Source organism: Hippopotamus amphibius, chromosome 12 (assembly GCF_030028045.1).
Source record: "Hippopotamus amphibius kiboko isolate mHipAmp2 chromosome 12, mHipAmp2.hap2, whole genome shotgun sequence".
Lineage (NCBI taxonomy): Eukaryota > Metazoa > Chordata > Mammalia > Artiodactyla > Hippopotamidae > Hippopotamus > Hippopotamus amphibius.
Window position 1 is genome coordinate 90,901,010 of NC_080197.1, and position 25,266 is coordinate 90,926,275.

Genomic DNA, 25,266 nt, shown 5'->3' on the forward strand with positions numbered 1-25,266 from the left:
AGAATTGTACAACCATCACCACAACAATTTTAGAATATTTTCAACACCCCCAAAAGAAACCAAATACTCATTAGCATCCACTCTGCATTTTCCCCAAATCCCTCCTTTGTTGCTGTTGTTTTTAGTTTTAAATTGTGGTAAAATATACGTAATACAGAATTTACTACTTTAATCATTTTTAAGTGTGCAGTTCAGTGGCATTAAGCACACTGACACTGTTGTGCAACCATCACCAGCATCCATCTCCAGAACTTTCTCACCTTCCCACAACCAACAAGCACTCCCCTCTGCCTCCCTCCACCAATCCTCTGCCGGGGGCTATTCCACTGTTCCACTTTCTATCTCTACCTATTGGGTTGGCCATAAGATATTCAGGAAAAATCCAAAGGAACTTTTCGGCCAACTCAATATCTGATTCTTCTAGGTAACTCACATCAGTGGAATCACACAGTATTTGTCATTTTGTGTCAGGCTTATTTCATGTAACACAATATCTTCAAGGTTTGTTCATGTTGTAGTATGTATCAGAATTTCATTCCTTTTTAAGGCTGCATAATATTCCATTATATATACACATACACCTTAGTTATCCATTCATCTAGTGATGGACTCATGGGATGCTTCTCCTTTTTGGCTACTGTGAATGATGCTGCTATGACAATGGTGCATAAACATCTGTTCAACTCCCTGCTTTAATTTTTTTTTTAATAAATTTATTTACTTATTTATTGGCTGCATTTGGTCTTCATTGCTGCGCATGGGCTTTCTCTAGTTGCAGTGAGTGGGGGCTACTGTTCGTTGTGGTGTGCAGATTTCTCATTGCAGCGGATTCTCTTGTTGTAGAGCTTGGGCTCTAAGCATGTGGGCTTCAGTAGTTGTGGCTCTCAGGCTCTAGAGCACAGGCTCAGTAATTGTGGTGCACAGGCTTAGCTGCTCCGTGGCATGTGGGATCTTCCTGGAGCAGGGATCAAACCCGTGTCCCCTGCATTGGCAGGTGGATTCTTAACCACTGAGCCACCTAGGAAGCCCTCCCTGTTTGTTTTTAATAATAGCCATCCTAATAGGTATGAAGTGGTATCTCATTGTGGGTTTGATTTGCATTTTCCTAATGATTAGTAATGTGTAACGTTGAACATCTTTTCATATGCTTATTGGCCATTTATTTATCTTCTTTGGAGAAATTTCTATTCAAGTCCTTTGCCTATTTTTGATTTGGTTTGTTTGCTTTTTGTTGTTGAGTTTTAGGAGTTCTTTATATAGTCTGAATAGTAACCCCTTTATCAGATATTTGATTTGTAATTCTTTTCTCCCATTCTGTTGATTGTCTTTTTATTCAGCAAGTTTCTAATTCTGATGATATTCAATTTGTTTATTTTTCCTTTTGTTGCCCATGCTGTTGATGCCATATCCAAGAAATCACTGCCAGAGTCAGTGTCATGAAGCTTTTCCTAAGAGTTTTATAAAAGCTCTTACTTTTAGGTCTCTGATGCATTTTGGGTTAATTTTTGCATATGGTGTTAGGTAAGGGTTCAATTTCATTCTTTTGCATGTGAATTTCCAGTTTTCCCAACTCCATTTGCTTAAAAGACTATCTTTTCTGCACTGAATAGAGAATTGACATCATTACTAAAAATCATTTGACCATAAACGCAAGGACTTATGTCTGGGCTCTCCATTCTGTTCCCTGGTTAACATGTCTATCTTTATGTTACAAAAGATAGTACACTGTTTTAAGTACTGTAGCTTTGCAGTAAAATTTGAAATCAGAAAGTGTGAGTCCTCTAACTTTGTTCCCCCTTTTCAAGATAGTTTTGCTAGTCAAGGTTTCTTGAGATTCCATACGAATTTAACAAGAAATTTTTCTGCTTCTGCAAAAAAGTCATTGAAATTTTGATAGGGGTTGCAATGAATCTGTAGATTGCTCTGGGTAGTACTGACATCTTAACTATATTAAGTCTTCCAATCCATGAACAAAGGATGTCTTTCCATTTATTTATGTCAATTTCTTTCAGCAAAGCTTTATAGTTCTCAATATACAAGTCTTCCACCTCCTTGGTTAATATGATTAAGTATTTTATGCTTTTGATTGTTTTCTAAATAGAACTGTTCATTTCTTTTCAGATTGTTCATTATTACTGAAGAAAAGTATCATTTGATTTTTAAGTAAGACCCATGTAACACACAGATAAAAGATATATACATCAAAAAGAGGAGAAACATACTGCAATTCTCCAAAGCTCAAGTTTGATCATAAAGAAAATAAACTGCATTTAAACAATTTACATTATTTGAATAATCAGATTTTGAACTTAAAATTTTAAAAAGAAAAATATGAACAGACATTTCTATACTCTTCAGTATACTATACTGTAAGAACGAAAGTAAATTTTCATATATCTTCCTGTTGACCTGTAATTTTCTTATTGCAAATAGAATTTGCTGTAGTTTAAAAAAAAAAAAAAAATCACACCCAGTAACTTACTCCACCAGAGGTGGAATATAATATATCAACACAGAATTATCTGTTCCAGCATCTGATTTCCTATACTTTCTTCTGCATATCGGTGGGTCTGGCCAGATTCTGTCAGTATCCTGCTCCAGCAAAAACTCATCGCTGGAGATATTCAACAAAGGTTCTATATGGGGATTTCAACCCAGACTGGGAAAGTGAATGGCATGAATCTAATCAATTGTTTTAATTCTTTTTTTTCTACTATTCTAAGATCTTACCAACTAACGATGCCAGAAGACTTCTAGAAGGTTTAGAGTTAAATAAAATAACAAAATCAACAACAAAACACAAACAGTAAAATGAATTTTTGGTCTAATAATTATATTAGATATCTGCAGCCAAAGAGGCTTTGCTATAAGCCTGAGAATGTGCAATTTGAATGCGAGGGAAAAGTTATAAAATTCCTTTCAGAATTCCTATTGTCTACACAAATTCCACATCAGAACTCTAGGAAAAAAGGAATTTGTGAGACCTTCTTTCCTTCTATCAGTCTATTAATCAAATATTTATTGAATCACTATTATATTCCCAACACTATGCTAGGCACTGAGGACACAAAAACAAAAATATTCAACCATCATGTTGATCTCATCATGTAAGGTAGTAACATGCAAAGTGTAGGGAGCACCTTAGGTCAAGGGTAGGTAGTGAGGGAGATGTCAGGAAAGGAAGAGGTGACCTGGGTTCAGTCTTGAAGGATGAACAGGAAGTAGCAATTATCTCTAATGTATTGGGCACTGTGCTGTAGGTGTTCTGGTTACAAAGATTAATCAGAGAAAATCTGTAGTTAGGTCAGTAAGGGAAAAGAGCCACATAAAAAAAAACTACTTATAAAACAGTAAGATGAAATATTATAAGACAGACATTATAAAAACAAAGAACAAACTCAATGAGGAAGGAGAATGCAGCACAGGAAAGGCAGCACACAGAAGACAATGTCTGAGCTGAACGAGGGAGGGCTTGCAGATACTCAGTGGGCCACAACACAGGGAGACCAGTACAAGCACTGGAACAAAGGTACGAACGTGCAACACAAAAGATGTCTTGTATGGTTGGAATGTGCATGTGGTTTAGTTTGGCTAAAACTGAAATGTAGCAAAAGAAGGGGTGCAGAGCGAAATACAGTGAGAAAGGAAGAACTCATGTTACGAATGAAGCTGGCAGATGCTAGTGATGAAACCTCCATGATTCTACTTGTTTTTCCCTGAAAAACTATGCTTATTTTTAATTTGAGTATTAAGCATTTTTCTTATTTCTCTGTGGGGATACTGGATACACTAAATACAGTACCTTTGTCATTGCAAATACTTTTTTTTAAACTTCAGTTTTAAGTTTCATTCATCTTCAATTTATAGAAGCTTAAAAGTTTGATATAATTAATTGCTTTTTTTTTTTTTTAAATTGATGCCACTGTTTTTGTGTTTGGAAAGTCCAGTTGGAAGGTTACTGCAAAAAATATCATTAAAGCCCTAACACAAGGTAAAATTGTGGGAGAAGATTCGATTAATAATATGTGAGAGGAGAGAGACTAGGAGAGAAAAATCACTATCTGGGAGGCAAGATGCATTAGAGGACAACCTTCCCGTGAAGGAACCTGCGTTGCATCAGCTGAAGATGGAGGAGGAATATCTAGAAAATTAATTTCAAGCTTCAAGGGAGATAAGGGAGGCAAATCCACATTTGTTCTCTCAAGGGTTAGAGTTATTGTTTCCAGTTTCTATAGATCTACAAAATCCTAAGTTTTCTTTTCAGTGCATTCGGAAGTAACTTTTAAAACTTTAGAGTATAATAGTGAATCTTAGCATACCTATGACTTTGATGATTTCATTAAAATCGTAACTATTAAACAATTCCATTCTAATTCTACATGATTCAAGTGACTGACTCATTTTTCCTCCCAGTAAACTCATAAGTTTTCTCTTGTAGATCTACTTTTTGCTCTAAATTTATGATCAACAAGCTTTAACCTAATGAAACAAGTTAAAAGAACACCTTTTTGGGCTTCCCTGGTGGGTCAGTGGTTAAGAATCTGCCTGCCAATGCAGGTTCGATCCCTGCACTGAGAAGATCCCACGTGCCGCGGAGCATCTAAGCCATTGCGCTGCAACTAATGAAGCCCGCGCACCTAGAGCCCGTGCTCCACAAGAGAAGCCACCTCAATGAGAAACCCAGGCACCACAACCAAGATTAGCCCCCGCTCGCCACAACTAGAGACAGCCTGTGCACAGCAACAAAGACCCAGCTGCAGCCAAAAATGATAAACAAACAAACAATAAAATAAATCTTAAAAACAAAACGAAACAAAACAAAAAGAACACCTTTTGGTTGTTTCAACTTCTACTTTTTTGGCTTTTAAGAATCCATGATCGCCTGACCTTGACATAAGCTTTTGGACATATCCAAAAATTGGTGAGAAAAACAGTGAATGAAATGCAGATATCTAACCGTATTAACATATATATAAAAGTAAAATAATCTAGATTCACTCTGACTACAGAGAACAGATTACTCACCTGCGACCACATTCTGAATATTTACCAATATTTTTTAATATTAAGGCAGCAGTTAGTCGGATGTGTTTAGTTATTGGTCCCTCTTTTTCATCCTTAAAAAGGAAAAGAAAAGAAAAAGAATAAAGATCTAAATCATACAGTGTTCACACCTTTACAGATAAGGCTTTCAGGGCTTACTCACTGTAAAATCTCGAAAGACGAGGTTTCTTGATCCTCTCCTAAGAGCCATAAGGGCAGCACTGGGATGATTCACAATGGCCTTTTGTGCTCTAGGAGTTGAGCTTGTGCCCCCTACAGCTGGCTGCCTAAATTGACCAGGGAGAGAAAAAGAATGTTAACATGATGCGGCAGACAGACTGACAACGAATGATCAAACTGCCAACCCCTAAAAGGTGGCTGTACTCCGAAACTCTGAATACAGGGTGAGTAAAAGCTGCCGTGGCCCAAGAGTAATATTTACTTTTTGTGTCAGCCTAGGCAAAAGGGCTCTTGGTATCAAGAACTTTCAAGTCTTTTATTTTCCAATCTATCAACTTTAAAGCAAACAACAGATGTTCTAGTACAGCCCATATATAAAATACGACATAATATCAAAGCTGGAGTTCACATCTTTGAATGCAATGTAAAGATGTTGACAAAGAATAGTCTACAATTTGAGCTACAAATTATTTTTGCTAAACAGTACCTAAGAGGAAAACAATATTACCTAAGAATGTACTGGTATATGTATAGGTCACCCAGGAAAAGATAACCTAATATGATAATAATATGAAATTATGCTAACTACTACATTTCAAACTATTACTATATTACATAATTTTTCTTCATTACTTCCTAATTTCAATCAATCCTTTCAGTATAGCTCTACTGTCTTTTAGGAAAGATACAGAATGGAGGGACTACTGAGACAGATTTTATAAAATCAGATTTAAACTATTCTAGGCTTCCTCTGCCAAGCAGAAAAATTGTATCAGTATCTGCTCCATTCTGGTGAGGCAGAGCACTGGCTCCCAGTGAGGAAATCCTATTTCTGACACTGTAACTAGCTGCATGACTTTCAAGTTCAGTTTGCCCCGCTGGTCTCAGGTTTTGCATCTATAAAGTGGGTATATTTCTGGCACCTTTTTATAGAAGTAAACTAATTCTGAATATTAAGTAAGTTAACATAAAAGCAATCTTTCAACTGTAAACCAGTTTTAATCTGTATCTATATATAGATGTCTACAGACATATATCTATATATGGGCACAGATAAAAATTATTAGATTTTATGTGTAAGTGACAAAGATTTTGACTGATTGTAACTGATATACCAAATACAACTTCCTCCAAATTTGAGCAAACTCAAACATATTGCAACATACTCTTATAAGCTACATAATATATACAAATTAAATACACTTCACCCTCGAACAACACAGGGAGTTAGGGGTAACCACTCTCCCCACAGTCAAAAATCCACATGTAACTAATTTACAGTTGGCCCTCCACATCCGCAGTTCTACATTTGTGGATTCAACCACCCACAACGGTGCAGCACTAAAGTATATACTGTGACAAAAATCCACATGTAAGTAGATCCAGTTCATACCTCTGTTGTTCAAGGGCCAACTGTACAGTGAAAATGACAGAGAAAGAGATTTTGCAAAAAAAAGTGACTTTCTATTGCCTTTAGGGTAAAATCCAAACTCATGATTATGACTTATGAAACTCTCAACTATTTACTCCTCATTCTTTGGGTTTCAATTTGGATGTACTTTCTACCAGAAAACCTTCCCTGGTCTCCTAGAATGGTTTAGGTGGGCTCTCACAGTGTCTTGTGCATATATTCATTTTAGGACTTATTACACCATTTAATAAGAACTACCTACACCTTTCATTGCATCTCCAGACTTGAGAATGGCAAAACATATCTTCGTCATATATATCTCACGCTATACCTTAGTGCCTAGCATGTGGGATAAATAGTTATGGAAAGAATAAAGTAAACAGTAATGGAATGAATAAAGTATGTAAGCAGCTTCTGTGTTCCCACACTTCTAGTTCTCTGTCTAGAATTTCAACGCTGTGAAGTTAGACTGTATCTTATTCTTAGAATTCCCTGTTGGCATAAAACCAGTACACAGCAGTGTCTCAATAAATGGTGACAAGTTAATTTATTTTTACATTATGAGAAGTAAGAATACAGCTGTCCCTTGGTTTCCACTGGGGGGGAGGGGAGATTATTTCTAGGACCCCCTGTGGATACCAAAATCCTGGAACCAATCCTAGGCAGATATCGAGCAATGACTGTATTTGCATACAACCTATACACATCTTCCTGTGTGCTTTAAATTATCTCTAGATTACTTATATACCTAATGCAATGTAAATACTAAGTAAATAAGTTGCTAGTGCATGGCAAATTCAAGTTTTGCTTTTTGGAACTTCCTGAATTTTTTTTTTTTTTTTTCAATTATTTTTGATCCTTGGTTGGTTGAATCCTCAGACGCTGAACCTGAGGGTATGGAGGGTTGACTGTATTACTTAGATTACAGAGTTTACAACTAAGGGTCTCAGAAACAGAACAGGATATACTATGCAAAGCTAATAAGGACCCTACAGGAATCTACAGCCAACTCAGAACCTGACTACAATTATGTGTTCATGAAATAATAGGTGAATGAATAACCACATAGTGAGTGTGACAAATATACTTTTATACTGGACCCTCACATGCACCTTGGTCTTTCCTTGGGAGTAGCTGTAAGAATAAATCTCTTTGCCATTATCAAGTACATGTACAACTACTGTCTCAAAGGACAGAGAACCATTTATTTATTTCTAGTTTACAAAGCAGTTCTCATATATCATCTGTCATTTATTTCCAATGAGTTGCCTACAAAGTGGAATCAAAACATTAGAGCTACAAGGTACTTACAGACCATGTGGTCCAGCCAATATGTAAAGTGATTCCTAGCGCACTTACGCAATTTGAACAGGGTCACATACATAGCTGGTTAACGGCAGAGCTGGACTATAACCCGGGTTTCCTGTCTCCCCATATGCTAAATCTCCTTTTATTTCTATGTTTTGCCTGGTTTTCTGATTTATCTTTTTTTTTTTATATACAACAGGAAGTAAACTCATGTTCCTTACTTGGTAGAAGATTTCTGACTTCCTGCTTGTCCTGGTTCATCTTGTTTTAATCCTGCAAGCAGGGCATCCTTTGAACAGTGCTTGTCCTTTTGGAGAAAGAGGAAGTAAAAAGCATATGCATCAAGATCTTTAATGCAACTAAATGAGTTACAAACCAAATAGTATTAAGAAAGTGTACCTGTAAGTGAGTAATGAAAGAAAACCTTTGTCGCTGAAAAGGCTCACAACCTTCCCAAAGACACTGCCCTGGATATACGTCTTTTCCTCCATGTTCAGTTGCTGCATGGTAGAAAACCTGTGAGGGGGTCTGAAACCACCTACAAAAATAAAAGTAGTAGAAATTTTATGACATTTAGATATGTTCTTTAAAATAGAAAACCTGCTCTGCTAATAAAAAAGCTCCAGATCAACATACAGAAATATTAAGCAAAATAGTGCAAACAAGTTTCAAGTTCACTTCATTTCAATGAATAGTTTTAAAATTTCTGCTTATATTTAAAGTCAAATAATCGTTCTGAACACTTCTGGTAATCTGTTTTAAGCTTAATATCTCATTCTCAATTTCCTACCTTCAATGAAGGTCAGTTAAGAATCTCTTGAAAGTAAATAAAATTTCATTTTAAAACACAACAGAAAAAAAAAAAACACAACAGAACATTATCTTCTGAACAAATACCATATTCTCTTGTACTTTTAGAAGCTGCTCAAGCATTTATCAGATTTCACACTATATGTAATAAACTCTAACATATTCAATCTAAAAATCTAAATGCTACAAATTTTGGTGATTCTGGCTTTTTAGTTGAATTCACATTTTGTATGTCCATCCATGTTTAAGAAGTCATGTTTCTCGTTTCTCCAACATCACACTAAACCCATTCATAGACCCTGAGGCTTAATAATGCAAATGCTTGAGTGTATCAGGCCAAGGACAGAAACCTGAAGAAAATCAGATACTGTACTCCCTTGTTAATTAGAATACACAGCAATGAAAGAGAATACTGGAATCCAGACAGCAAAGAATACATTAAAAGACTTCAATTACTAATTAGTAATGCAAATAAGTATATAGTCACTATCTTTAAAGTTTATGGCGGAACTCTCTCAGGATTTAATTTTTTATGGATGTCAGATAAACATATCTGTGTGGGAGCCAATTTTTGATGTAGAGCACATATATAATATTTCAAATTAATATTCTTTCAGGAAATGATAGACATTTTAAAATAAATTTTAATCAAAAAAACTGAATACTGAGTTATAAAACACAATGTCAAAAATCACTGTAACTGACATATACCATTTATATTCATCTATATAAATACTTACCAAAAGCTAATTGTAAAACTATTATGGATTTGAAGAATTAATATGGTTAAAGTGTCCATACTACCCAAAGCAATCTACAGAGTCAATGCAATCCCTATTGAAATTCCAATGGCACTTTCCATAGAAATAGACAAATCAATCCTAAAGTTTGTATGGAATCACAGAAGACCCCCAAAAGCCAAAGCAATCCAGAGAAACATGAAAAGCTGCAGGCATCATGTGCTGTGATTTCAAACTATATTACAAAGCTATAGTAATAAAAACAGTATGGTACTGGCATAAAAACAGACACACAGATCAGTGAAACAGAACTGAGAGTCCAGAAATAAATGCATGAATATATAGTCAATTAATTTATGACAAAGGAGCCAAAAATATATAACAGAAAAAAGACAGTGTCTTCAATAAGCAGTGTTGGTAACACTGGATAGCCACATGCAAAAGAATGAAACTCGACCACTCTCTTATATCATACAAAAAAATTAACTCAGAATGGATTAAAGACTGGAATGTAAGGCCTGAAATCATAGAACTCCTAGAAGAAAACATAGGTGGTAAGCTCCTTGAATAGGCTTCAGCAATGATTTTGTAGATTTGACACCAAAAACAAAGGCAATGATAAACAAAAATAAATAAGCAAAAATAAACAAGTGGGAACAAATATCAAACTAAAAAGCTTCTGCAAAGCAAAGGAAACAATCAACAAAATGAAAAGACAACATACTGAATGGGAGAAAATATTTGCAAATCATATATCTGATAAGGGGTTAATATCCAAAATACATAAAGAGCTCATACAACCCAGCAGCAAAAACCCCAAAATTAAAAAACGGGTAGAGGGTCTAAATAGACATTTTCCCAAAGAAGACATACAGGTACATGAAAAAATGCTCAACATCACTAAGTAAAAGCACAATGAGTTATCACCTCACACCTGTTAGGATGACTACTATCAAAAAGACAAGAAATAAGTGTTGGTGAGGATGAGGAGAAAACAAAACCTCTGCCCCTGTGCACTCTTCATGAGAATGTAAATTGGTGTGGCCACTGAGGAAAACCATTAAGAGGTTTCTCAAAACATTAAAAATAGAACTGCCATATGATAGAGCAATTTCCATTCTGGATATTTATCCAAACAAATAAAAACACTAACTTGAAGAGATATGTGTGGCCCCATGTTCACTGCAGCATTATTTACAACAGTCAAGATACAGAAACAACCTAAATGTCCATCGACAGATGAATGGAAAGAAAAGGTGGTGTACACACACACACACACAGAAATATTACTCAGACATAAAAAAAGAACAAAATCTTGCTATCTGTGACAATTTGGATGGACCTCAAGGGAATCATGGTAAGTGAAATATGTCAGACAGAGAAAGACAAATACCCTACGACCTCACAATATGTGTAAGCTGAAAAACAAAACAAACCCTCCCACTAAGCTCATAGATAAAGAGAAGAGACTGCTGGTTGTCAGAGGCAGGAGATGGGGGAGGAGGGATGAAACAGGTGAAGGAAGTCAAAAGGGACAAAACTCTAGTTATAAAATAACTCATGGGGATGTCATTTTAAAAAAAGTGTACTGTGAAACTAAAATCAGTAAGTACATTTTTAGTTTTGGAATTTCTTTTACTTTTCAGTACTCATAATGTTATTTCATTGATATAAAATAAATGACTGGAGTGCTACTAATTGTCACAAGAAGACAGTTCTTACTGTACTTTCAGATTTTACCAAAATACTATTAATTTATTAATTGAAAGGTAAAACTGTTTACACACACAGAGACACACAAACCAAAATCCAAATGTGCTACTAGCTGTCACTAGTCAAAATGATACCTATTTTTAAACTGTCCCGCAATACATTAAATGAAGCAAGCTTATTTACAATACACAAAATTGATGAATTCATCAGCCATAAGAAAAAAGCATAAAGTTAGTACTTCTTTAAATCATTTAAATTACTAAACATACACAACTCAGTGTGTGTGCAGTTTTAAGACAACACGAATTTTTAAGTGCCCAAGAAAGAATCTCTTATTTTTCTTACCTACTATGTTTCCCCTCATCCTAAGTCTATTTTCTCTCTATTCATCTATTCAAGTCATACAAACCAGTGTTTGACTATGGTACAAAGTGAAGTTCTAAAACAGTGATGAAGCTGACTATAATGACCATATGAGGGTAGAGAGAAGTTAAGTTTTCCAAATCCACTAAATGGAGTATCTGGATTTAAAATGCTTAAATGGTGGGCTTTCCTGGTGGCACAGTGGTTAAGAATCCACTTGCCACTGTAGGGGACACAGGTTCAAGCCCTGGTCCAGGAAGATCCCACATGCTGAAGAGCAACTAAGCCTGTGTGCCACAACCACTACGCCTGCGCTCTAGAGCCTGAGAGCCACAACTATGGAGCCCACGTGCCACAATGACTGAAGCCCGTGTGCCTAGAGCCCGTGTTTGGCAACAAGAGAAGCCAATACAATGAGAAGCCCGTGCACCACAATGAAGAGTAGCTCCCACTCTCCACAACTACAGAAAGCCTGCGTGCAGCAACGAAGACCCAATGTAGCCAATAAAATAAAAAATAATAAAATAAAATGCTTAAATGTAATTTCAATGCAAAATAGTGAGTTTTCAGAATAATATGGAATTTTCTGAGACGTAGAAGGGTAAGACATGAAGTGGAATGCCCACTACTGTTTATAAGAGTGTCTAAACAATCTTCTCTTTACTACTACCTTTCCATCAACATCCTACCCCAAGTCCCTCAAAATACACAATACACATCTAAAGAGATCAGAAAAATTCAAAAGAGCAACCAAATGAAAATAAAATCCCCTGTGATTCAATTACCCAGACTACTAACATTTTGGTATATTTCCTTTAAGTCTTCTCTGTGTATATGTGTTTTTTAAATAAAACTGAGTCTGTTTTATTTAATTTTTTAATTGAAGTATAGTTGATGTACAGTGTTGTATTAGTTGCTGGCGTATTGCAAGTGATTCAGTTATACATATATTTATCCCTCTCCCACTCCCTTTCCCCCCTTGGTAACCATAAGTTTGTTTTCTATGTCTCTGAGTCTAAGACTGGGTCTGTTACTAATACAATTTTATATTATGCTGCCATGGTATGGTTATACGGTGCCTTTGTACAAATTTAAAGAACGTCCTTCCTTAAGACTCTTTACTGCCATATGCTGAAAAACTGTTGTAATAAACATACAATCTCTGGCATGTACAATGCGAAGGGTGCCTCCCCCACCTCCTCACACACAACTTTGGGAACACAAACCACAGGTAGAGGAACTGGGCAAATAACTTTTCTTTGAAACTCATTTTACTTTCTGTTAATCTAACTTCCAGGGTGGTTGTGGTGATACGTATAAAATTATTTGGCAAATAGTATGCCAATAAGAAATTATCATCATGATCATTATTATTAGTCGTAGCTGTAGTGGCTGCACTGGTAACCTTTTTTTTTTAACCTTGCCCATCTTACTAATTATCTACTCTGAGATCTTTTCCACAAGTATTCCAAAATTGTCAAGCCTTGCTCAATAAAATTTAGCTCACCTCCAAGTAATCAAATGACTCTATTATTCACAGCTCATTCATTTCTGCTCCTAAAAACATTCCCTACACAAACCACTCCAAACTTTTCACCTTTTGTTAAACACTGAACCTCAATCTTATTATTTTAATTACACTAATCACCTGTATTAGTGTGAGTTTGTGAACTTAGGGACTTCTATATCTCTGAAAAAAAAAAAAGGTTATTACAGAAAGAACTTAAGTGGCTCAGAGCTTACTTAATTTTCTTTTTCTATATGTTAAATCTTCTGTCATTAATCATCTTTCCTTCCCTTGGATATTAGCCAGAAGTAGCCACTGTTTCCAGGGTTAACTCCTTCACTTATATACTGGATTCTATTGTGTTCCTTTATAAACTATCCCTTCTTTTGCATCTTCTATCTTTTCCTTTCTGCTGAATCTTATACTTAAGTGTAACAATATATATGCTACTCCAACTATAAACAAAGCAAACAACATTTTTTCTTTGATCCTGTTACTTTCACACATGATAAAAACTAGATTTACAATATCTGGTAAAGTGATGCAAAATTTAATACCTAATACATTTACTGTAGTAACTATATCTGACACTTTTTTTCTCAGTCATTGGCCATCTTTCAAAGATATATATTATTTTCAATTACAACATCAATACAATTTATAATGGCTAGTCCCCTGCTTATTACTTAAATAATTGCAGCTAAAGCTTAGGATTAGCTTTTGTTCTTTCATTTAAACTCCTTTCAGCCAATTTTTTTTTCTTTTATCCTAGTGAAAAGCTGCTTGCTTCAACAAAGGCTACTAGGTGCAAGTTTCCTGATTCCAACTACCCTAAGCAAACACTTAAGGTTAAAACACTTTCTACAAGAACTTTTGGAAGCCAAAACCATTACTTTATTGGTGTAGTCTATACTATGATTATCACTCTTCCTACCATCAAACACTTTCTTAGGCGTCATGAAAACATAAGTGAAGTAAATGAAGCACACTTTTTCTACTACTTTAAGATTTTATTATTTAAAAGCCTGCAATCTATGCAGGTTATATATTAATACTACATGTTATATATTATAATAATTCACCATATGCAAAAGAACAGTTTAAAAGCAAACATCTGTAGCTATAAAGCTAAGATTGTTTCCTTTGTCTTTAAAACATAACTAAAAGGGCCAAAAATAGCACTTTAGTTCAGATAGTTTCATTTTAAAGTTTTCTTAATTGCTTAAGTTCTTGGCAGGCTATTTTTCTTTAATGACCAAAAAGTATTCCATGTCCCTCTTAATAGCCCTCATGCTGCAAAAAAAAATTAATTTGACTTAAAACACATGGGATATATATTTTGCAGGAAAATTTTAGTTTAAAAGCAAGATGTGCATTTAAATGTTATTAAATGCTCATAAATGATATATCAAAAAATCTACACTGCAAACATATTTTAGTTTTTAAAAAAGCTATATTATTAGTTGTAGAACAATTACCTTTTATTTCAACTCCTGACATCTAGTTGTTTTATATATATAATATTCTTTGGCAAAGAAAAATCAAAGGTACACATTATTTTGTATTCAAAGATTTAGTAAAAAGCTTCTACAACTTGGAGAGGGGGAACCGCAAACCAACAACCTTGCTGGGAGATTAAACCCAATTTTATTATATCCAGCTGTTAAAGTTCAAAACGTAAAAAAAGACAACTATTGGGAATTCCCTGGTGGTCCAGTGGTTAGGACTCTGCACTTCCACTGTAGGGTGCACGGGTTCGATTCTTGGTTAGGGAACTAAGATCCCACAAGCTGCGTGGAGTGGTCAAAAAAAGACAACTATTAAAAGAAATTAATTTATTGCTTTAATATAGGACAAAATATTACAAATGCAAACTGACAGCCCAAAATCAGTACTTGTGTTCTTGGAAACTAAATGTCACTGTCGCTACAGAAGAGAATTCTCTACTTTCAGCTTCTTTGACCCAATCAGCCCAGGTTCAAAGCCACAGACAGGAAAAACTGACTGACTGGCTTAGCTGCCAAAGGCAATGAGTAAAGAAGCAAGTATTTGGCCTATCTTTGGCTACTGGAGAGAGAGAGATGTCCTGCCTCCCAGTAATAATTTATGGGAAATATTTCAACTGAGGAAGGGGGTTCCAATGGAGGACAGCCAAAACCAAGTGTCTTTGACCCTGCCTCCTTTCCTCCTAATAAGTAATAATATCAATAATATTATAATAAAATATTAATAATAGTAGTAATATTACTAATAACTAACAGAGGAAATGATTTCTATATTTAAGCTTTGATCCTCCAGCACCAACTCTTACTTATCTACTGTTCTGTGATGCAGTCACATATCTTACATAGCTAAACAGAAAACATATCCTCAGGGATCTTTTTTAAATACGCTTTTAAAATGGGAACCCTCCACTAAAATCTGAATATGGGCTAAAATAATAGTTCACATTTGAAAAGTAGTATGGAAGTATATTTGCACAATTTAGGCATTACAATAATGTTATGCCTAAATAACACTGGAGATAAAAATGAATGGTGATGTGTGTATCTGTGTGTTTTTAATGAGATAAATAAAGCACACAAATAAATTTGAGACCTTGGATACTCACCTGAATTCCATGAAAGCTATGGCAGTATACTACTGTCCCTGACAAAGCTGCACACAGTGTAAAGTACCTGAACTTCTATTTGCTCAGGACTTACTATGTCTCTGGTATATTCACAAACATCATCTTATTTGAATTTTATGATGGTTCTCTGAAGAAGGCAAAACTACCCTCACTATACTGCTGAGGAAACAAGCTTTCAGGCTTTTTGTAACTTTCTAGAGCCACAGAACTATGTGGCAAGAGCTGGGATTTGAAACCAGATATGTCTAACACTAAAGATGATTTTTTCTTCTATACCAGAATACATGATTGTTTACTTGGGTAATATGTATACATACATTACTAGGTAAAAGCTGACACACTACACTTTTATACACAGTATCTATTACATTACATGCTTTTACAGCTTTTTTTTTTTAATGCTGTCAAATTCTGAAAGCATACTAAGATTTGAGATTAGCACTGGTACATAATTCTCCTTATTTTGTGCACAGTTTCCAAAGAATAAATAAAGTTTACAGGCTAGATTCTCACCCTAAGAAATTCTTTTACCAAATATTTTAAGTAACAATGAAGAGGATTTCAACACAATTTGGCAAATTTGGCTCATGGTATATAACTTTTTGGTTTCAGGAACAATCTTTAAGTAGTCTTTGGTATTTGGTGTTTGGAAAAACAAAGCAAGGTTAAAAACAAAACAAAACAAAAAACTCAACCAAACAAACAAAAACCCAAAAGACAACTCTGTCATCAACTGTGGAGGAAGTTAGGACTTTTTCTAATAATACTTTTTTATTTATGGCAGGTCAGTAGTTAAGGCTGAAAGAACACATACTCCTCAAACTAATGTTACCAAAAAATACTATTAAATGAAATTAATCTTACATTTATAAAGGCTTATTAGTTGTATTAGCAAAATACCCAGTGATTCTAGAGTTTTTACATAAAATAAAAATGATTTTATAAATGTAAACATAGCACGATGGTGAACTGTTACCTTGATGGTTGAAAAGACATGATGCCAATGAACTAGCTGAGCAAATAACTGTTGACTACATAATCGATCTAGTTAATCTTCATTCATTTAATGCACTCAACAAATACTAATTAAAAGCCTTTTATGTGCCAGATAATTTTACTAATGTGAAAAAACTTCCAGAGGTCAAAGCATCAATCCTCTGAATATATCATCTGGTTTTATGACCATAAAATTCTGACAAAAGACACTATAAAATGAATTTCAATTTTATTCTCCTACTCCATGTAACCCATCGTAATGATCAATCATTGATTAATTTCAACTTAAACTGCCAACTTAGCTAGAAGTAAGCAGTCATTGACAAAGGCACAGTATCATGAATTACAAATTTCCACTCTGGATATTTTACTTATCAAATATTTTCAAATAATCAAGATGGCAATTTTACATATCATATTTAACTGGTCTTTAGGTACTTCTTTACATGAAATGAAATTTATAAAACTGCCATCAGTTTTTGTTAAATATTTCATTTTCTCATTTTACAATTAAAAATGACTTAATATTTCTGAAATTTCATTTACTAGAAGAAATTAAAGATTTACCATAAATTTTGGATGATATTTCTAGATGAAGTAGAAGCACCTTTATTGAGAATACAAATTCAGGTACCTATAAGTTTTTATAAGTTTTTATTCATTTGTAACATGTAGTGAGGCTGGTGGTTGTTATTATTTTCTATTATTTCCCATGAGACCAACAGTTATTTAAACCTCATCTTGACAAAAAATACTATTCAAGCTTGTAGACTAGGAGTAATAAAACCTATGTTAGAAGCTTTAGGAGGAAATGCAACTGTATAAGGTTCAGTAGGAACCCAGTAATTTGAACATGAATATCACTTGAGTAGATTTCTGGGTGGTCAAGGAATATCAATTTTATTAGTACAAATAAAAGTCCCTGGTTCCTAGACAGAACAGTTTTGACACTGGGAATGTTTGTTTAGAATAAAGTTGAGATCCTTTACATTTGTGGCTTGACCTCTAATGATGCAATTCTAAGTAGAAAAACAATATAGACTATGTTCCTCCCAAAGGAAGATAATTTCCACCTTTTCAGTAGCAACTATTAACTAGATATCTGTGAGGAGATACATATTCTAAAAACGTGACTTTCAAACATTTTTATAGCAGTAGAACCCATTTTGCAAACAAAATATGACTTAAAACCCCTATGTATAAGGCAAAAAGCAGAGATCCTATTGTTAAGGTAAGTTGGAGGGGCTCTCTCAAATTTCTCCTTTATCCTGACACTGCCCACTCAAAGAACTGTGGCTAAGAAACATAAAACTAAAAACAATGAATGTAAATCCCTGGCTACCCAAGAGTACTGAGTGCTTCCTGACAACTACACAGAATTTAAAAAGCAGTTCATAGCTATTTTTTATTACAGGGAATTTTGGGGGTATCCTTTCTTTAAAAAAAAAACCAAAGACAAAATAAAATCATACAGTATTTATAATTTCAATTAAAAACTGATGCTAACATCATGCTGACAATATACTAATAAGAATAAAGATAAAGAGAAGAATCAAGATGGCAGAGTAGGAGGACATGCGCTCACTCCCTCTTGCAAGAGCACCAGAATTACATCTAACTGCTGAACAACAATCCACAGAAAAACACTGGAACGCACCAAAAAAACCCACCCCACATCCAGAGACAAAGGAGAAGCCACAATGAGACGGTAGGAGGGGCACAATCGCGTTAAAATCAAATCCCATAAATGCTGGGTGGGTGACTCACACACTGGAGAACAGTTATACCACAGAAGTCCTGAGAGTTCTGAGCCCCACGTCAGGCTTCCTAACCTGGAGGTCCAGCAACGGGAAGAGGAATCCCCAGAGAACCAGACTTTGAAAGCCAACAGGATTCGATTGCAGGACCTCCACAGGACTGGGGCAAACGGAGACTCCACTCTTGCAGGGCACACAAAAAAGTGTGCTCATCAGGACCTGGGGGAAGGAGCAGTGACCCCATAGGAGACTGAACCAGACCTCTCTGCTGGTGTTGGAGGGTTGCCTGCAGAGGTGGGGGACAGCTGTGGCTCACCAAGGAGACAGGGGCACTGGCAGCAGGGGTTCTGAGAAGTGCTCATTGACTTGAGCCCTCCCAGAGTCCACAATTAGTTCCACCAAAGAGCCTGTAAGCTCCAGTGCTGGGTCACCTCAGGCCAAAGGACCACCAGGGTGGGAACACAGCCCCACCCTTTGGCAGACAAGCAGATTAAAGTGTCACTGAGCTCCACCCACCAAATCAGATTAAAGTTTTACTGAGCTCCACCCACCCAGCCCAACCCACCATCAGTCCCTCCCATCAGGAAGCACCCACAAGCCTCCTAGACAGCTTCCTCCACAAGAGGGCAGACAGCAGAATTAAGCAGTATCAGCAGTATTTCAACTTGTGGAACTGAAAATCACAGCTACAGAAAGACAGAGAAAATGAAAAGGCAAAAGACTTTGTACCAGATGAAGGGACAAGATAAAACACCAGAAAAACAACTAAATGAAGAGGAGATAGGCACTCTTCTGGAAAAAGAATTCAGAATAATGATGGTGAAGATGATTCAGAACTTTGAAAAAAGATTGGATGCAAAGATTGAAAAGTTGCAAGAAAAGCTTACCAAAGACCTAGAAGAATTAAAGAACAAACAAACAGAGATATGCAACACAATAACTGAAATGAAAAATACACTAGAAGGAACCAATAGCAGATTAACTGAGGCAGAAGGACGAATAAGTGACCTGGAAGACAGAATGGTGTTAATCACCGACGCAGAAAAGAATAAAGAAAAAAGAATGAAAAGAACTGAAGACAGCCTAAGAGACCTCTGGGACAATGTTAAATGCACCAACATTCGCATTATAGGGGTCTCAGAAGGAGAAGAGAGAGAGAAAGGACCTGAGAAAATACTGGAAGAGATCATAGTTGAAAACTTCCCTAACACGGGAAAGGAAATAGCTACCGAAGTGCAGGAAGCGCAGAGAGTCCCAGGCAGGATAAACCCAAGGAGAAACATGCCAAGACATATAGTAGTCAAAATCACAAAAATAAAAGACAGAGAAAAGTTATTAAAAGCAACAAAGGAAAAATGACAAATAACATACAAGGGAACTCCCAAAAGGTTAACAGCTGATTTCTCAGCAGAAACTCTGCAAGCCAGAAGGGAGTGGCATGATATATTTGAAGTGATGAAAGGGAAGAACCTACAACTTACTCTACCCAGCAAGGATCTCATTCAGATTCGACAGAGACATCAAAAGCTTTACAGACAAGCAACAGCTAAGAGAATTCAGCACCACCAAACCAGTCTTACAACAAATGCTAAAGGAACTTCTCTAAGCGGGAAACATAAGAGAAGAAAAGGACCTACAGAAACAAAAACAAAACAATTAAGAAAATGGTAATAGGAACATACATATCCATAATCACCTTGAATGTAAATGGGACTAAATGCACCTACCAAAAGACACAGACTGGCTGAATGGATACAAAAACAAGACCCATTTATATGCTGCCTACAAGAGACCCACTTCAGACCTAGGGACACATACAGATGGAAAGTGAAGGGATGGAAAAAGATATTCCATGCAAATGGAAATCAAAAGAAAGCTGGAGTAGCAATACTCATATCAGATAAAATACACTTTAAAATAAAAAATGTTATAAGAGACAAGAAGGGACACTACATAAAGATCAAGGGATCAATCCAAGAAGAAGAGATAACAATTATAAATATATATGCACCCAATATAGGAGCACCTCAATACATAAGGCAAATGCTAACAACTATGAAAGAGAAAATCGACAGTAACACAATCATAGTGGGGGACTTTAACACCCCACTTACACCAATGGACAGATCATCCCACAAGAAAATTAATAAGGAAACACAAGCTTTAAATGGCACAATAAATCAGCTTGATTTAATAGATATCTAGAGGACATTACATCCAAAAACAGCAGATTACACATTCTTCTCAAGTGCACATGGGACATTCTCCAGGATAGATCACATTTTGGGTCATAAATCAAGCCTTGGTAAATTCAAGAAAATTGAAATCTTATCAAGCATCTTTTCTGACCACAACCCTATGAGATTAGAAATCAATTACAGGAAAAAAACTGTAAAAAACACAAACACGAACACATGGAGGCTAAACAATATGCTACTAAATAACCAACAGATCACTGAAGAAATCAAAGAGGAAATAAAAAAATACCTAGAGACAAATGACAATGAAAACACAATGATCCAAAACATATGGGATACAGTAAAGGCAGTTCTAAGAGGGAAGTTTATAGCGATACAATCCTACCTCAAGAAACAAGAAAAATCCCAAATAAACAATCTAACCTTACACCTAAAGAAACTAGAGAAAGAAGAGCAAACAAAATTCAAAGTTACTAGATGGAGAGAAATCATAAAGATCAGAGCAGAAATAAATCAAATAGAGACAAAGAAAACAATAGCAAAAATCAATAAACTAAAAGCTGGTTCTTAGAGAAGATAAATAAAAATTGATAAACCTCTAGCAAGACTCATTAAGAAAAAGAGGGAGAGGACTCAAATCAATAAAAGTAGAAATGAAACAGGAGAAGTTACAACGGACACCGCAGAAATATAAAGCACCATAAGAGATCACTGCAAGCAACCATATGCCAATAAAATGGACAACCTGGAGGAAATGGACAGATTCTTAGAAAGGTATAACCTTCCAACACTGAATCAGGAAGAAATAGAAAATATGAACAGACCAATCACAAGTAATGAAATTGAAACTGTGATTAAAAATCTCCCAACAACCAAAAGTCCAGGACCAGATGGATTCACAGGTGAATTTTATCAAACATTTAGAGAAGAGCTAACAACCATCCTTCTCAAACTCTTCCAAAAAACTGCAGAGGAAGGAACACTCCCAAACTCATTTTATGAAGCCACCATCACCCTGATACCAAAACCAGACAAAGATACTACAAAAAAAGAAAACTACAGACCAACATCACTGATGAATTTAGATGCAAAAATCCTCAACAAAATACTAGCCAACAGAATCCAACAACACATTAAAAGGATCATACATCATGATCAAGTGGGGTTCATCCCTGGAATGCAAGGATTCTTCAATATACCCAAATCAATCAATGTGTTGTTACACCATATTAACAAACTGAAGGATAAAAACCACATGATCATCTCAACAGATGCAGATAAAGCTTTTGACAAAATTCAACACCCATTTCTGATGAAAACTCTCCAGAAGGTGGGCATAGACGGAACCTACCTCCACATAATAAAGGCCATATATGAGAAACCCAAAGCAAACATCATTCTCAATGGTGAAAAACTGGAAGCATTCCCTCTAAGATCAGGAACAAGACAAGGAGGTCCACTCTCGCCACTACTATTCAACATAGTTTTGGAAGTCCTTGCCACAGCAATCAGAGAAGAAAAAGAAATCAAAGGAATCCAAATTGGAAAAGAAGAAGTAAAATTGTCACTGTTTGCAGATGACATGATACTATACACAGAAAATCCTAAAGATGCCACCAGAAAACTACTTGAGCTAATCAATGAATTTGGTAAAGTTGCAGGATACAAAATTAACACACAGAAATCTCTTGCATTTCTATACACCAACAATGAAAGATCAGAAAGAGAAATTAAGGAAACAATCCCATTCACCACTGCAACAAAAAGAATAAAATACCTAGGAATAAACCTAACCAAGGAGATAAAAGACCTGTACTCAGAAAACTATAAGACAGTAATGAAAGAAATCAAAGACGATACAAACAGATGGAGGGACATACCATGCTCTTGGATTGGAAGAATTAACATTATGAAAAACTATAGTACGGAAAGCAATTTACAGATTCAATGCAATCCCTATCAAATTACCAAAGGCATTTTTCACAGAACTAGAACAAGAAATTTTACAATTTGTATGGAAATGCAAAAGACCCCGAATTGCCAAAGCAATCTTGAGAAGGAAAGATGGAGTTGGTGGAATCAGGCTTCCCAACTTCAGGCTATACTACAAGGCTACAGTTTTCAAGACAGTATGGTACTGGCACAAAAACAGAAATATAGATCAAGGGAACAGGATAGAAAGCCCAGAGATAAACTACGGTCAACTAATCTATGACAAAGGAGGCAAGGATATACAATGGAGAAAAGGCAGCCTCTTCAATAACTGGTGTTGGGAAAACTGGACAGCTACATGGAAAAGAATGAGATTAGAACCCTCCCTAATACCATACACAAAAATAAACTCAAAATGGATTAAAGACCTAAATGTAAGGCCTGACATTATAAAAATCCTAGAGGAAAACATAGGAAGAACACTCTTTGACGTAAATAACAGCAAGATCTTTTCTGATCCACCACCTAGAATAATGGAAATAAAAACAAAAATAAATAAGTGGGACCTAATGAAACTTCAAAGCTTCTGCACAGCAAAGGAAACTATAAGCAAGACGAAAAGTCAACCCTCAGAATGGGAAAAAATATTTGCAAATGAATCAACAGACAAAGGATTAATCTCCAAAATATATAAACAGTTGATCCAGCTCAATATCAAAAAAACAAACAACCCAATCAAAAAATGGGCAGAAGACCTAAACAGGCATTTCTCCAAGGAAGACATATGGATGGCCAAGAGGCACATGAAAAGCTGCTCAACATCACTAATTATTAGAGAAATGCAAATCAAAACTACAATGAGGTATCACCTCACACCGCTTAGAATGGGCATCATCAGAAAATCTACAAACAGTAAATGCTGGGGAAGGTGTGGAGAAAAAGGAACACTCTTACATTGCTGGTGGGAATGTAAATTGATACAGCCACTATGGAGAACAGTATGGAGGTTCCTTGCAAAACTAAAAATAGAACTACCATATGACCCAGCAATCCCACTACTGGGCATATACCCAGAGAACACCATAATTCAAAAAGACACATGCACTCCAAGATTCACTGCAGCACTATTTACAATAGCCAGGACATGGAAGCAACCTAAATGTCCATCAACAGATGAATAGATAAAAAAGATGTGGTACATATGTACAATGGAGTATTACTCAGCTGTAAAAAGCAATGAAACTGGGACATTTTTAGAGACATGGATGGACCTTGAGACTGTCATACAGAGTGAAGTGAGTCAGAAAAACAAATATTGTATATTAACACATATATGTGGACTATAGAAAAATGGTACAAATCAACTGGTTTGCAAGGCAGAAATAGAGACACAGATGTAGAGAACAAACATATGGACACCAAGTGGGGAAAGCGGGGAGGGTTGGGGGGGGGAATGCATTGGGAGATTGGGATACCAAATTGTACACTCTAAATATATGCAGTTTATTGTAAAAAATAAAAAAATAAAAAGTTTAAAAAAAGAGAGAATGAAGATAAAGAATAAGGATCTCTAGTTTCTGCTCAGACATACAAAGATCTTGGAAGTTGTCATTCCCATACTCAGAACAAGAAAAATACTGAACAAAATGAAAATTAATAACTCTTCTTAAAAGCATCAGAGAACTGAGGTCATAAGGCAAACTGTCTCCCTGAAATCTAGACAGACAGTTGAATACAGAGAAACACAAATAACTGCTTAACTCAGTAACTGATAGCAATAATGAAGCAGGAATTGATGGAAGCCCAGTATGGACTATCTTGAAAGGTAAAAAATACTGACAGGCCAGTCTCTGGGGCAAGCTCACAGTTTCTGCCAGTTTTATTTCCAGGAACCCTAGCAGGTTCTCATGGTGAAGACTGGAGAAAAACTCCTTAGCACTCCCAACATGGAGAGGGAGAAAGTAACATTTTAAAATATGCCCAGGGTTAGGGTTTTCTCCTTAATTAAGGCCTGCCCTTAGGAAAAATTACTTTACCAGAGCCTTATCTGACCTAGGGGAAGAATAACCAGAAAACGTGAGCCCCTTAAGACTCCCTATCTCACATAAGGGGAGAAACCCTATCTCACATAAAGGGAGAAAAATATAGGTTAAGAAACTCTTCTCAAAGTCATAGCCCCTAAACTCAAATCCACTAAAAAAAAGGGGGGGGAGGGGGATTTAAATCATGAGATTACAGAGGAATACAGATTCTACTTTAAAAGAAGAATCTAAGGAAACCCAAATACAATAGCAAACATTTAAATAAACACAGCATAATTCCTTGCTAGATAAACATAAAACTCACACTAAAGGTCTATTTACCTCAGTTCCTATTAACTGATACATGTCCAGCTTTTAACAAAAACCTATAAGGCATGCTAGGTGTGCAAACCAAACCAAACCAAACCCACAGACCAAAGATACAATACAAGCATCAGAACCAGACTCATACGAGGCAGAGATTTTGGAATTCTCATTCTGGGAATTTAAAATGATTATGATTAATATGCTAAGGCTCTAATGAAAAAAGTTGTAACATGTAAGAAGAGATGGGTAATGTAAACAGAGAAATGAAGCTACTAAGAATCAAAAGGAAATGCTTGAAATAAAAAAAAATACTGTCACAAATAAAGGA

At 35.7% G+C, this 25,266-nt stretch overlaps 1 protein-coding gene across 1 annotated transcript in view; it reads right to left on the bottom strand.

Moving 5' to 3' along the window:
- The window catches only part of ARID2 (AT-rich interaction domain 2), a 158,453-nt gene that overhangs the window by 6,614 nt on the left and 126,573 nt on the right, over positions 1–25,266 (bottom strand). Inside the window, exons 17-20 of the mRNA XM_057701724.1 lie at positions 8,342–8,480; positions 8,164–8,249; positions 5,207–5,330; positions 5,026–5,117 (exon numbers count right to left, since the gene is read on the bottom strand). Of these exons, the coding sequence (XP_057557707.1) occupies positions 5,026–5,117; positions 5,207–5,330; positions 8,164–8,249; positions 8,342–8,480 (441 nt within the window). The remainder of the gene's footprint in view (positions 1–5,025; positions 5,118–5,206; positions 5,331–8,163; positions 8,250–8,341; positions 8,481–25,266) is intronic.